The sequence below is a fragment of the Limulus polyphemus genome, unplaced genomic scaffold (assembly GCF_000517525.1).
Source record: "Limulus polyphemus unplaced genomic scaffold, Limulus_polyphemus-2.1.2 Scaffold3710, whole genome shotgun sequence".
Taxonomy (NCBI): Eukaryota; Metazoa; Arthropoda; class Merostomata; order Xiphosura; family Limulidae; genus Limulus; species Limulus polyphemus.
In genome coordinates this window covers 15643-30774 of record NW_013669320.1, presented here as the reverse complement: position 1 = coordinate 30774, position 15132 = coordinate 15643, and the positions used below count along the sequence as shown (strand labels likewise).

Genomic DNA, 15132 nt, shown 5'->3' with positions numbered 1-15132 from the left:
GTCTATTTACTTGTGACCACTCAGTGTACAGACTGTTCAAAATATTCTTTAAATGGTTAAATACGTGATATAACAAATAATTATTCTAGAAAAGAGACCTAAGAGCTTCTCTTACGAGTGTGTACAATAATATTAAATATATATGAAACAAATTTTCAACGAGATTTATTCAATGCGTGTCTTTTGTATATTGCTTCTTTTGCTTTGTGCAAAAGTTGTGTAAATATGAATTTATTCTATCGTCTTACTTTATTCACTGATTGGCAGGGAACAATTCTGTTATTGTTCACGTGGCCTTGACTTGTAAGTTATAAGCCAATTATTAGACTTTATGAAAGATTTAGTAAAAAGGCAAAATTTAGCTGTACTTGTACAGCATAGAACAATTTTTGATAAATGTGCAATAGAATAGTATATCCTAATGAACCTTAAGTTTGTAAATAAAATTTGTATATTTAGTGGATTGGTGCTGGTCTACACAACAATGAAAAAACTAAATGGTAAAAATGGACGTTTGAATCTCGTGAGATACGTGATACACCGTTACTTGAGGTAGGTTTGAGGATGATTCTAATTTGAAGTGTTTGTAGTAGATTTTAAAGGAACTGTTCTGAAACTAGATCTTTTTGACAAACAAAACTTATATAAAGCTTAAAATATCATGAGTTATTTACTAAACCCAGATTCTATTTCAGAGATAATAAAATAACTAAAACAAATTTTCGAGTTTGTAACGTTTAAAATACCCACTGAAGATTCCAAAATTGAAGAAACATTTGGATCTTACATTCTGAATTATGCATCATAGGTTAAATAAAATTTAAAAAACAAGTGTTTTGGTTATTCCAGAAGTTCTCTTTATCTTGCTATGGGAAATACCGGTTTTTCGTTCCTTTTTTAAAATATATATTCAAGGTTGACGCTTCCTATGATGTTAGTCATATCTCTGATGTTTATTCTTCCGTTGATTTCTTCTGGACCACTTTGGAACAATGCAGTAGAAAGTCAAATACAAAGATGCAGGAACACTTGGTGGGCAAATATGTTTTACTTCAGTAACTTCCTGAATCCAAGAAACGCAGTAAGTGTTCCTACCTAGATCTTAATTGTATTTTACCTATTCAGTTAGGCCTCTTGTTTAACAAGAACAAATAAATAAAATCAATAATACGCTTATGAGATATTTTGCGTACTCAGTTGAGCCTCTTGTTTAACAACAACAGATAAATAAAATCGTCAATACGATTGAGTTATATTTTACGTACTCAGCTGAGTCTTTTGTTTAACAACAACAAAAATAAAATCATCAATACGATTGAGTTATTTTTTATGTACTCAGTAAAGCCTTTTGTTTAACAACAATAATAAATAAAAATAATGACTAATACATTTCATTGTCAAGCAACAAGCATGTATGGAGTAAAACATGTTATGAGACGTTTATTTTCTCTTTCAGCTTCAATACGAGCTTGTTCCTTTTCTTTCTCGGCTTCAATACGAGCTTCTTCAAGCTCGATTTGTTTGAGTTTTAGGTGAATCTCTAATTTATCCTTATCATTCAACCCAGATTGGCTAGTATGAACACTAGAGTATTCCTCTAATGCTTTCTCAGGCAACAAATCATCATTAACTAATATTTCGATAATACGCTTTTTTAGTTCATTTTTTCTCATTGATCTTTTAATTTCTAGTTCTAAAACTTTGGCAATTTCGAGCAATTCATTTTTGTTATAGTTTTCTAGTTGTTCTAGAGAGGGTGATACAAGAAAATCTTGATAATTCGACATGATCAAATCTTGTTGGCACTGATAAATATAAATTCAATTGTGATTTAAATTATAATTTAGATCGGATTTAGTCTCTGATTCGGATGTACATGAACCATCTTTTAAGTGTACTTTAATTGATAAATAACTCTCCAGTTTAATATTTTGATTGCTACTAGAGAAGTATGAAGAGGTACTTTAATTTATAAATAATTTTCTATTCTAGTGTGCTGTACTTTACTAGAGCTACAAACCAACAGGAAAGTGTAACTTTAATTAATAAACAATTATTTGTTTTAGTGTCTTTCACCCTACTGGTATCTGTCAGCAGACATGCAGCTCTACCTCATCTCGCCGGTTGTACTTATTACACTCTACAAGTAGGTATTTTATGCTATGTAAGCACTTACTTTAATTTTACTGAATGACAACCTTTGCCAAGTTAAAGGTCGGTTTTAGTGTGTTTGTAAGAAATAAAAAGTATTCATTCAGTTAGTTATACAACTGTTGGTTATTACATTTATGGACAAACAATGATAATCTAGTTATTTAAAAATATCATAAATGTCAAGTGATTTAGATTGAACCTGATTGTATCCTTATTCAAAAGGAATGCCCCCCCCCAATGAATAAAGTTAATTTAGTTTCTTCGTGTTTTATAAAAAGTTGGAGAAAGTGTTATCTTTCCTCATGGTTGGCAATAACCGAAATATAATTTTTTGTGGCTCTTAATAATGTATTTGTTTGTAGAACTGAAATGGAATGATTGTATGAGAAGCTAAGAATACATGTACTCAGATTTTGTGTGGATCCATTCAGTGAGAGAAGAGAGCTTTTTGCAATGGATGGTTTACAGTTGAATAGAGTAGGGGCTGGCTTGTTTGCTAAGGCTATTAACTCAGCTGTAAGGGAAGTTTTAAACTAGGACTAGACAGTGGTGAGGAAAAACTGAATGCAAAAAGAATAAGAGGCAGAAAAGTTTAGCATAGGAAATGAGTATAGAAGTAGTTATAAGAATAGGCTGAATTTTTACTATTGTAATGCTAGAAGTGTAAGAAATAAAATAGATGACTATAAAGCACTGGTAGGAATAGAGGATTTTGATATAATGGGAATAACTGAAACATGGTAAAACAGATTATTTTGATGACAGAAATCTTTTTGAAATACAGGGTTACAGGCTATTTAATAGGGATAGAGTACTAAAGAGGGGAGGAGGAGTGGATTTATATGTAAAATGTGAATTACATCCTGCTGAAGTTGAGAATATGAAAGATAATAGCAAAGAGATTGAATCCATTTGGGTTTCTATTAGTGGATATAAAGGGAAAAGGCTTTTAGTGGGAATTTACTACAGACCACCAAATGATACTGATGAAATTAGTGAGAAACTTTACAATGAGATTAAGATTTCAGCTGTTAAGGAAGTCATAGTTATGGGTGATTTTAATTTCAGTCATACAGATTGGTAAATTCTAGAATCAAACCATGAGGGAGAAAGCCATCCTGAATAGTTTTCAAAAACCTTTCTTCACCAGTTAGTCATGGAACCAACTAGAAACAATGCTATTTTAGACTTATTGTTAACTTCAAATACAAAAATGATTGAGAGAGTTGAAAATGGGAAAATATGGGTGCAAGTGATCATTGCTCTATTAGTTTCATTTTTTTGCTCCATATGGAGATAAGGAAAAATTATATTTTGGTTACAAATTTTAAAAAAAAGCAGATTTTGAAGGGATGTGATAAGTGTTCTGTTGTGAATGGGGCAGCTGAATTATTTGGAGACACTGATCAGATGTTGAAAATATTTTAAAGATATATTTCTAAATATTCAATTTAAACATATTCCTAACAGAAATAAAAGGGTAGCTGCAAGTGAAAACTAGGTTAGCTCACAAAGAGTTTAAGAAATAAAATTAAAGAAAAGCATCATAAATTTAAGAAATGTAAATTGACTGGTATGACAAGATAGTTGGAAAATCAAGAAAGTTGTTGAAACAGGAAATTAGGACATCAAAAAGGGTGTACGAGGAAAAGTTGGCTGAAAATGTAAAAATTAACATTAAGGATTTCTTTAAATACATTAAGGTTAAATGTTAAGATAGGGATAGGACCATTGAGGGATGATAAAGGAAGGCTAGTATCTGATGATTACGAGGTGGCTGGGTTATTAAATTTTGCTTTTTCTTCGATTTTTACAAATGAAGATGTAAGCAATATTCCAAATCTTGATCAGTTGATAAATGGAAACGAAATCAAACAAGATGACTGAATTAATTCTGAGCTGGTTAAGGAAAAATTGAGAAGTTTAAAAAATGATAAGACTTCTGAGCCAGATAATATTTCCCCAAGGATTTTGAAGGAGGTTAAAGATTGGATATGTGAGCCGAGCCACTTGCTACTAGTTTTGGGGATGGAAGAGCCGAGATGGACTAATAGGTCCCATGTTGTCCCAACATATTATATTCTATTGCAAACATGGTAGATAAGAGAATGAAATACTTGATGCTAAAACGTAGAGTTCTAATATTTATATACAGTTTTCAAATCTGTTTGTTCAACACTTATAAAACTTTCAACCAAATTATGTAACCTAACGATACCTGTACCACACAATACGACATATAAAGGAATTGAGCTAGTGGTGTTAGTCTGGAACACAGCATTTTAAAGACTGCAGCACAATGTTGTGGATCTCACGTGTAGCACATAAACTAAAGGATATGAAATATTTGATTTCATAACCAAAACAATACTCTAAAGAATTCAAAATGCTGGATTTTATGTGGACATCAATAACCAAAAGAATATAAAATATTAGAATTTATGAATAAAAGATTAACGTAAAGAATCTCATGAGTAAAAATAAATGGTCTAAAGGATTTAGAATTTAATTAGTAACAGAATACTCTCAAGAATTTCAAATGCTGGATTTTTATTATTTTAATCGCTACTCAAGATAACATCTAATTTTATTTCCATTAGGCTTGCGAGATTTCTTATAAAGAAACAAGAGAAAATAAATCACTATGATAAAGATACTGTACATATCTTATTCACAAAGAAAAAGTTATTACATTTCTATAACGACAAGCCCAAGTACTAGATGACTAAAAAAACAAATAGGAATACAAACAGGAAGTAGGAGGGAATATCATCAACACTGAAAAACAATATACATGTCCGAAATAAGAAGACAACTTTCATCTTAAAATGTTTCACCTTTAACACGAAATGTCTTCTCTAAAATAAACTACTTATATAGATCGTAACTAACGTACCGTAAAAATAACACGTGCATTAATGAGGTCAACCCTAATAATAGTAATATTGTTTTGCGCACATTGCAATCATTATGTTTACCACAAGGCAACATGCTTAATGAAGTCAACCCTAATAATAGTAATATTGTTTTGCGCACATTGCAATCATTATGTTTACCACAAGGCAACATGCTTACGTTTATTTCACACCTACCAAAGGTGGTATTTTAAACGTAGATTGTAAATCATTATAACATAGCTTTAACGTCTTGTTAGTTCTTCAAATAAAGTATTGATGATGTTTGAGATAGTTAAAACGTGCGTCAGATATACAGTTCTAGACCAGGCCAAGACTGGTGAGAGGTGGGGGAATGGAACTTAAAAGCTTTACATTATGTTGAACCTGTTGCATGTCCCTCGAGCTTTTTGGCGAGATTTTTCAGGGTTATAAATTATTTACGAGGTTTGTAACATTGCTGTCGAAGGTATTTTGTAGGCACAATCTCTTATCATACTTCTGTATGATAACACATTATGTTAAAATAATAATAAGTTGACAGACAACGACTTTAAAGCATAAATGAAGTGTAATATTTAAATAAATAACACAAGGTAAGGCCCGGCATGGCCAGGTGGTTAAGGCGCTCGACTCGCAATCTCAGGGTCGCGGGTTCGAATCCCCGTCACACCCAACATGCTCGTCCTTTCAAAGAGGGAAGGCTGTCAAGTGAGTTGCATCCTTGACGTAAGAAACAGCTTTAGAAACGCTGGCAAAGCAAGATCTGCTATAGGCTCAACGGTAACACAAGGTAACTTCATACATGTCAAATTTTTTCTCTCTTCTTACACTTTTAACATCAGCTCACCGGTGCTGGATTTCTTGTTTGGTTCGGGTACCAAGTTCTTTAATATATAGCTAATGTTTCTTTTAACCTTAGCCACTGCTCATTTTCAGCCTTTCCGATAATTTAGTATTGTTCAATTTTTACATTTACATTCACGCATTCTTCTTTATGTTGGAAAATGTTTGAGAATTCTACGTACCTCAACACACTATGTTCTTTAACTCGATCACTAAGCCTCCTCACCGTCGACCTTATATACGTGTTATTACATACAGAACACCGATATCTGTAGACGACATGTGCCATCAAGTTCAGTATCATAAAAACACACTTGATGGGAACGACACGAGCGAATAATTTAGAGATACTGCAGTTAAATGGCAGTATCCACCAGCAGCGGCCGACGTCAGTTTGAGAAATTTTCGCTTCACTAAAATAGAACCTCATTTTATTTATTTTTTCTCAACTGACGATTCTAAGGAAACTGACCAATCAAAGTAACCTGGGTTATAGTAATCATATTTATTTTGGTTTGTTTGTTAGTTTTCGAATTTCGCGCAAAGCTACTCGAGAGTTATCTGCGCTAGCCGTCCCTAATTTAGCAGTGTAAGACAGAAGAGAGAAGGCAGCTAGTAAACACCACCCACTGTCAACTGTTGAGCTACTCTTTCATCAGAGAATAGTTGAATTGACCGTCACATTATAACGCCTCCACGGCTGAACGGACGCGCATGTTAGGCGACCGGGATTCGAACCCAAGACCCGCAGATTGCGAGTTGAACTCATTAACTACTAGTTCATCCCAGGCCTAAACAAGAATAAACAGTGATTATGTAGCGCTTAACAACAACAACGTAATAATAATAATAATAATATTGCACTTTAAAATAGTTTAAAAAGTCAATAAACAAAAAGGTTCAGAAAAGAAATTTGTACAAAAACATAATTAATATTGCACTAAGTTGTGTGTGTGTATATATACACATACATGATGTTATTGTTTTATATATAATTATTTTAGGTTTAGTTTGTTGAAAATATCAGTTACTACTACTATTGTGAAGGTCACAGCTCTTGTTATAAAAACACGACTTGTTTGGTAATTGGACAATCCATTCCTAGGACGTCCAATAGGAATGCATGAGGAAGGTCATGTTTTTTTATTTCTAGCCTTGGAACGTCTGGAAAGTTTCCAATTATTATCTGGTGCGTCCTGTGTGAATAAATAAGCCTTAAGAATAATGCTACAAAATATAGTCATGATTAAAGCTACACATATCACAACTCAAAATATATACCTAGTAACGAGCATAGCTAATTAAATACAATTTTCAAACGATATTCCTTATAAAATTATTATTATAAATGATTAACGGTATTTTTGGCCGTAAATCCAATAATATCTCACGAGATTCGACAAAATAGCGATGGCTTTTGTTTTTAGTATCTCTGTTAAGCAAATTCCATCATAAGCTAGGCAAATAACCTGAGTAGCTACAGCAGGGTGGTAGGGGGGATGGGGCTGTCGCCGCTTCACGTTCAATGTAATTTCATGGGTTGAATATTTTCTAAAGCCCCCACTGCCTATTACATTTAGTAATCGAATAACTAATTTAGAATGCTATATCTTAACTCTGAAGAATGGTAAGAGCCCATTTTGAAAGTATAAAGCAATTAGCACACATCAGCTAGTGAGGACTACGAAACCAGAAAGTTCATCATACTTGGTGTATCGCATCTCTGTGTGAATATCACAAAAGGTATTATTTTAAAATGAATGCTGAAAACAAATCTTAGCCATCACGTTCGCAGAGAAAGAATGCACCTACCTTCTTTCGGTTTTAGGAATATGTTTCGGACTCAATGCTGAGGCCCCTCAGTGACACAGCGGTATGTCTGCGGACTTACAACGCTAGAATCCGGGTTTCGATACCCGTGGTGAGTAGAGCACAGATAGCCCATTGTGTAGCCTTGTGATTAATTACAAACAGACAATGCTGAGTCTTGGTAAAGTCAATAACTTACTATTAACACAAATTCTTAACTTTCTCATTTATGAAAAATCAACAAATGGTGCTGAATCTTCTCGAAGTTGTAATTTAACGAAATATATAAATTCCCATTAGGTAACAGAACTGATCGTCTGTGAACTTTAGTTTCGAATAATGCCAATAAGTCTCTTTAATTTGAATTTATGTCAGATTTTTTCTAGGGGCGCTAGTATTATTTTCTATACTCACTGAAAAGATTTGACATCTGCAAATAATGTTTTCAAGAAGAAAAACGAGTTTGAAACTGATTCAACGAATAAACAGCGAGATTTCATATGGTGTTTTTAAAGTCGACTGATGATCCCAATATTGTGTGAAAGTAACAAAGGTAAATGTTTTGTCTAAATAAAGAAAACAATAAAACAGAGATTGGAAATGAGTATTTGGAGTCCTGTCACAAAGTTCTTGTCCACCCAGCACATTCCGTACAAATATGTGGTCGTTCGGGAACGATACTGCGCAGTAAAGTGCTTATGATTAACTACAAGTATAGAACGTTTCAAAGTTTACAAATCTTACCTAATTGTAGATGATAGGATATAATCATAAAAAAAGTTACGTTAGGCTGAATAGAACCAAATGATATAGCTGGTCGTTTATCAAAGTATACGTGTGTGTATATTAGTTAACAAAAGTATCGAAACAGTCGCGTCTATTAAACATTTTGGTTTCTACCACCAGGTGGCCTCGTATGGGGTTTGGACTTATCACGTTTGGTATCTTAGCATCATGGGTTTCCGTAGCAGCGATTACGCTTTGGAGTAATTTTCATCCATCAATAGTGCTGTTTGACAGGAAGTAAGATAGATTAATTTCATTTATATATTTAACTTATATATTCACCATAACGTTATCGCCTTAATTAACATAATTCAACTTACGATAAAATGTTTACTTTCGGTACAGAATTATTACAAAAAGTTATTAAATGTTCACTGTTCATTCTGTTAATATCATTTGCTAGTATAAGTTGATTGAGTCGATAAATCTAGATTTTCTGTGTAAGTTTCCACTTTCCGCTATCAATTTTTAATAATTCTTTTTTTTTTATTTTAATGATAAATCACTCTCGTTTTGCCCCCCCCCCAGTGGCACAGCGGTATGTCTGCGGACTTACAACGCTAGAATCCGGGTTTCGATACCTGTGGTGAGCAGAGCACAGATAGCCCATTGTGTAGCTTTGTGCTTAATTACTAACAAACAAACTAAACACCCTCGTTTTAAAGGTTCCTGAAATGGTTTCTTCCGTTTTTGCTCTTAATAGTCTTTGTAGCTGAATGTCCAAAGTCTTCACTATTTTTTTTTCAAAAATTAGAAGCTAAATATATTTACAGAATTGAACTATGTCCATAAAAGACAGTTCCAACTGTTTTGTATTTTATATACTGATTAATTGTTTGTTTTGCGGTTTGTTTAGCATGATGTAGATATACATTGAAAACTGCGTGTAATACATCTTAATTAACTCCTATCTGTGACACGATTGGTTCAACAAAACTCACAGCGGTCATAATTCTGAACTCCACGATTAATCTATACTTTTAAGGACTAATTTGTAATACTCTAAGACCCTTGGGTACTTTTCCATTTAATCCAAAACTTTGAAAACTTTCTCTCTCTTTCTAAATTTTTAACAATAAGGTAATAAAACACAATATTTCAGCCACTTAATTTCAAATTTCGAAGATCTATATAAAAGTATATCAATTACAATTTGAATTTAACCTGACTTACTTTTTTATCAAACATTTCCTAATACTTTCAATGAATTTCATATTGTTTAAATTTTCAGAACATTTATAGAAATGGGCGGCTACATTCACATGCAGCCTTACACTCACCTCGGTCCGTACTGTATTGGGCTGGCCACGGGATACTTGTTGCTGAAACACAGAAACATCAAGTTGAAACCAGTAAGTACATAGAAACTGTTTACTGTCGAAGTTTCCAAGAAAAAGTATTGAGGAACTATTATATTACATTGATATAAAAAAAACTTTTTCTACTATTTTAATGAGCGAGACACCTTTACTTTGAATCCAAGGAGAGTCTTAAAGCAATATCATGTAAACTGTTTATTTTTGAATTGCGCGCAAAGCTATTTCGCTGGTTATTCTGCACTAGCTGTCCCTAATTTTGGATCTTTAAGTTAAAGAGCAAGCAGTTAGTAAAACACCACCCGCTTCCAGCTATTGGGCTATTCTTTACCAACAAATAGTGCGATTGACCGTCCCATTATAACGCACCACGACTGAAAGGGCGAGCATGTATGGGGACGTGATTCAGACTCTTGACCCAAGTTAAGCGCTTTAACTATCAAGCCAGAATATAATGTAAAGGGTATTTTAAAGTGTTTTATAATTCATATGCAGTTTCAAAACTTTTTTAATGGTTTGGCCACGGCAAGTAATACACAAGATAAATTATTTCGGAATACAACATGCGATAAATGCATTTATAGTTTTTTGAAAGTGATTTTTTAAACCAGAGTATATTTATCTCAATATTAGTACCTTATTATATAACCATACTATATGTAGCTTATCAACGAACAGAAGCCCTAATTAGTACGTTATTATATAACCATGCTATCTGTAACTTACCATAGAACCGAAGCCCTAATTAGTACCTTATTATATAACCACAGTATCTGTAACATACCAAAGAACCGAAATTCTAATTAGTACCTTATTATAAAACCATAGTATCTGTAACTTACGAAATAAACAAAGTCCTACCACTCGACAGATTAAAAGTTTATAAACCCTGTTCTTCAAAACAACTTGTGATAGTTTTAATAAAGCAAGGATGATGTGGATAAATTTAATAAAGCAAGGATGATGATATAAAGATGAAATGGTTCTACTTTAGTAAATGATCTTAATTGCTAGAAAAAAAAGAATAATAATAAAACTAAAATAATAAGTATTTTTCAACTATAGTATTTGTTATTTCCTCCAAATAGAAGAAGTTTAAGAATTGTTAATGTGCCACACAACTTCATTCCAGTATGAGTAGCTTTAGAATTATTAATGTGCCACAAAGCAATGACATGTTAGACAATTTATTTATTCTTTCAGCTTGTTGTGGCTCTCGGCTGGATCATTACTACCGTTTCGTGTTCAGCTGTGATATTTGGAGCTTATGACTGGCATAACGGAATCAAACCAAATATTGTAGTTGGAATCATATACGCTTCGGTCCACAGAACTGTGTTTACTTTAGGGTTAGCTTGGATCACGTGCGCTTGTGTGTATGGATATGGAGGTAAGTTGACATTGTACATTTACAAAATGTACAATATATAATCACCAAAAGTCGAGAAATTTATTATTTGCTTCTCAATAAACGTATAAGTCATGAATGGGATATTAACAGATTATTTGTCTTGATTCAAATTATATGGTAATTGTATTGATGACTGTGTTCCATAGGTCCTGTAAATGCATTGTTGTCATGGGAACCATTCATCGTTCTTGGACGGCTGACCTACACTTCTTACCTGATACATCCATTGGTTATATATGTCAGGTCTGGTACAGTGAGGGAGGGTCAGTTCTTCAGCCATTTTGAACAGGTATTTGGCTTACACTGTATATAGGGTGACTCATGTGAATGTGTACCATTGTTTGTTAATGAAATTTGCTGATGTCAAGTGCAACAAGTGTTTTTCTAATTTTCTAATTTCAATTGGGTAAATGCATCATTACAAATATTTTTGTGTTTACCATCACAGAACCTCAAAAACGTTTTTATTTACAAATACTATTTGAGTACTTATACACATTAGAGACACAAATTTAAATACTTGTAATTATTCTAATAATAAAACGTTGAGTTTAAGCTGCGTTCACTTTCTTGTTACAAATTCCCCTTTTGGATTGTTTGTTTGTTTGTAATTAAGCACAAAGCTACACAATGGGCTATCTGTGCTCTGCCCAACACGGGTATCGAAGCCCGGATTCTAGCGTTGTAAGTCCGCAGACATACTGCTGTGCCACTAGGGGGCCCCCTTTTGGAACATAAGAACCTGCTCCATTTACCAACATGTTATAAATTTCCCTTTTTTGAACATAAGAACCTGCTCCATTTACCAGCATGTTATAAATTTCCTTTTTTGAACATAAGGACCTGCTCCATTTACCAACATGTTATAAATTTCTCTTTTTTGAACATAAGAACCTGCTCTATTTACCAACATGTTATAAATTTCTTTGAACATAAGAACCTGCTCCATTTACCAGTATGTTATAAATTTCCTTTTTGGAACATAAGGACCTGCTCCATTTACCAACATGTTATAAACTTCCCTTTTGGAACATAAGAACTTGCTCCATTTACCAACATGTTATAAACTTCCCCTTTTGGAACATAAGAATCTGCTCCATTTACCAACATGTTATAAACTTCCCTTTTGGAACATAAGAACTTGCTCCATTTACCAACATGTTATAAACTTCCCTTTTAGAACATAAGAACCTGCTCCATTTACCAACATGTTATAAACTTCCCTTTTGGAACATAAGAACTTGCTCCATTTACCAACATGTTATGAACTTCCCTTTTGGAACATAAGAACTTACTCCATTTACCAACATGTTATAAACTTCCCTTTTGGAACATAAGAACTTGCTCCAGTACAAAAACAGTACATTTGTTCTGTCAATTCCCAAGATTCCATAAAGCTATTCAAGAATAAAGCTAGTGTCAGTTTACCACTTTATTTTGAAATATAAAAAGTCGATGCAGATTAACGTAATGCGTTGAAAACAAAATAATCGAAAACAAATTGTCACATTGATTTTATTTTCTCTAGGTCTGCAGATTCCTTATCTATCTTGTATTGTCAATGTGTTTGGCCTCAGTTCTCCATCTGATATTTGAAGTTCCCTTTATGAAGCTAGAACGATTTCTTTTACCACAACCGACGCCTTCAAAGTCTTCCTGGAGCTCGAGGAAACAGAAAGAAGAAACTAACGGTCAAGTTGCACCAAACTGCATGTCAAAATATTCTTCAGACATGAAGGAAGACATTGTTACAATTTCAAGATTATGACGAACTCACAGAACAAAGAAAAATGTACATCTATATTACAAAAACAAACGTAATATGTAAACTGATGCTGTTAAGTAAAAACAAAAAGGCGTTCGAGAGTTCGGACACTTTTAAAAGTAATGTTTTTTGTAAATGGTAAGTGGAAATAGTCCTTGCAACACGTGGGCTAAAACTTGAGGTTAAGTATTTTTGAAATAAATTTTAATTCAGGGTATTTAAGATTAAAGTGTTCTGATATCATTTATCACAAAGGGAATTAAAATGATCCAATTTGCTGAATCAAAACTGGCCAGAGGATTCAGATTTACTTAGCAGAAAACCGATTTAATGATGTTTTTGGTATTTATTTTTCAAATTTATGTTCATCATTAGAAAGTAATTAACACTGGATACTTAAATCATAACAAAGGAAGGAAATTTAAACAAGATAAACTTGCTTTCTTTTCTTGCCATTTGTTTGGTTAGAAAAGCTTCTTTCGTGCGTTTTTTTTCCGGATGGTTCATCATGAATAACCTGAGCGTTATTTGTTACTATGTTTTGTAAGTTTGAAGGAAGACGAAGATGATCTTTGATTATTAAGTAGGATAAACATGAAGAAATGTAGAACTTCCATTATCAACAATCTTGACAGTTTATACTGTATAGAAGACGTTTTTATAATGGAAGTTCTACATTTCTTCATGTTTATCCTACTTAATAATCACAACAATCTTGACAGTTTATTCTGTATAGATGATGTTTTTATAATGAAAGTTCTACATTTCTTCATGTTTATCCTACTTAATAATCACAACAATCTTGACAGTTTATACTGTATAGAAGATGTTTTTATAATGGAAGTTCTACATTTCTTCATGTTTAGCCTACTTAATAATCACAACAATCTTGACAGTTTATACTGTATAGAAGACGTTTTTATAATGGAAGTTCTACATTTCTTCATGTTTATCCTACTTAATAATCACAACAATATTGACAGTTTATTCTGTATAGATGACGTTTTTATAATGGAAGTTCTACATTTCTTCATGTTTATCCTACTTAATAATCACAACAATCTTGGCAGTTTATTCTGTACAGAAGATGTTTTTATAATGGAAGTTCTACATTTCTTCATGTTTATCCTACTTAATAATCACAACAATATTGACAGTTTATTCTATATAGGTGTTCTAATTTTAGTTAACACGTAGATGCTTATAGGAAAGTAAAAATGAAAGTTTATTGGTCGATCTGAAAGTGAATCTAACCAGTAGAGTTAAACGTTAGGAATTTTTAAAGCAAGCTTGTTTTGTAGCTAAAGTAACATTAGGTATATATATATTGCATGCTACAATAAATAACTTCTTTTGGGCGTTTTTACACGTTAATTTTGGATTTACGAATTGTGTAATATAGTGCTAAATATGTATACGGTATCAATGAAACCTTAAAAAATTAAATTCAGTATCTACATTCTTGTTTTATCAATGACAACAGTTACCTATAAACTTTAATAGCTAAACTATTATATAATTTTTACAAGGTACCATAGTAGAAGGTGCTAAATCAAGGTAAGAGTGGGAAAATGGTCACTTCCAAAAGGTATCGGCTACCACATTCCATACAAAAGGTATCGACTACCACATTCCATACAAAAGGTATCGGCTACCACATTCCATACAAAAGGTATCGACTACCACATTCTATAGATACCTTTTGTATGGAGTGTGGTAGCCGATACCTTTTGTATGGAGTGTGGTAGCCGATACCTTTTGTATGGAATGTGGTAGTCGATACCTTTTGGGCTACCACACTCCATACAAAAGGTATCGGCTACCACACTCCATACAAAAGGTATCGGCTACCACATTCCATACAAAAGGTATCGACTACCACATTCCATACAAAAGGTATCGGCTACCACATTCCATACAAAAGGTATCGGCTACCACATTCCATACAAAAGGTATCGACTACCACATTCCATACAAAAGGTATCGGCTACCACATTCCATATACATTTTCCACCTGGGACAATGTTTAAATCTAACGCCAGTAACAGGATCCAAACAGGCAGATTTTACACAAAAATGATTCTCGCCCCTCAACATAGTGTTCCAAAATCTAACCATAAATATCTATATGATGAGAACCTCCAGAGTTAA

General features: G+C 33.0%; 1 protein-coding gene across 1 annotated transcript in view; it reads left to right on the top strand.

Annotated features, from left to right (window-relative positions):
• LOC106469891 (nose resistant to fluoxetine protein 6-like) overlaps positions 1-13203 on the top strand; it is a 27702-nt gene extending 14499 nt beyond the window's left edge. Inside the window, exons 8-15 of the mRNA XM_013930411.2 lie at positions 460-552; positions 916-1081; positions 2067-2146; positions 8610-8726; positions 9721-9841; positions 11009-11195; positions 11363-11505; positions 12745-13203. Of these exons, the coding sequence (XP_013785865.1) occupies positions 460-552; positions 916-1081; positions 2067-2146; positions 8610-8726; positions 9721-9841; positions 11009-11195; positions 11363-11505; positions 12745-12984 (1147 nt within the window). The 3' untranslated portion in view covers positions 12985-13203. The remainder of the gene's footprint in view (positions 1-459; positions 553-915; positions 1082-2066; positions 2147-8609; positions 8727-9720; positions 9842-11008; positions 11196-11362; positions 11506-12744) is intronic.
• Positions 13204-15132: the final 1929 nt, after the last annotated feature.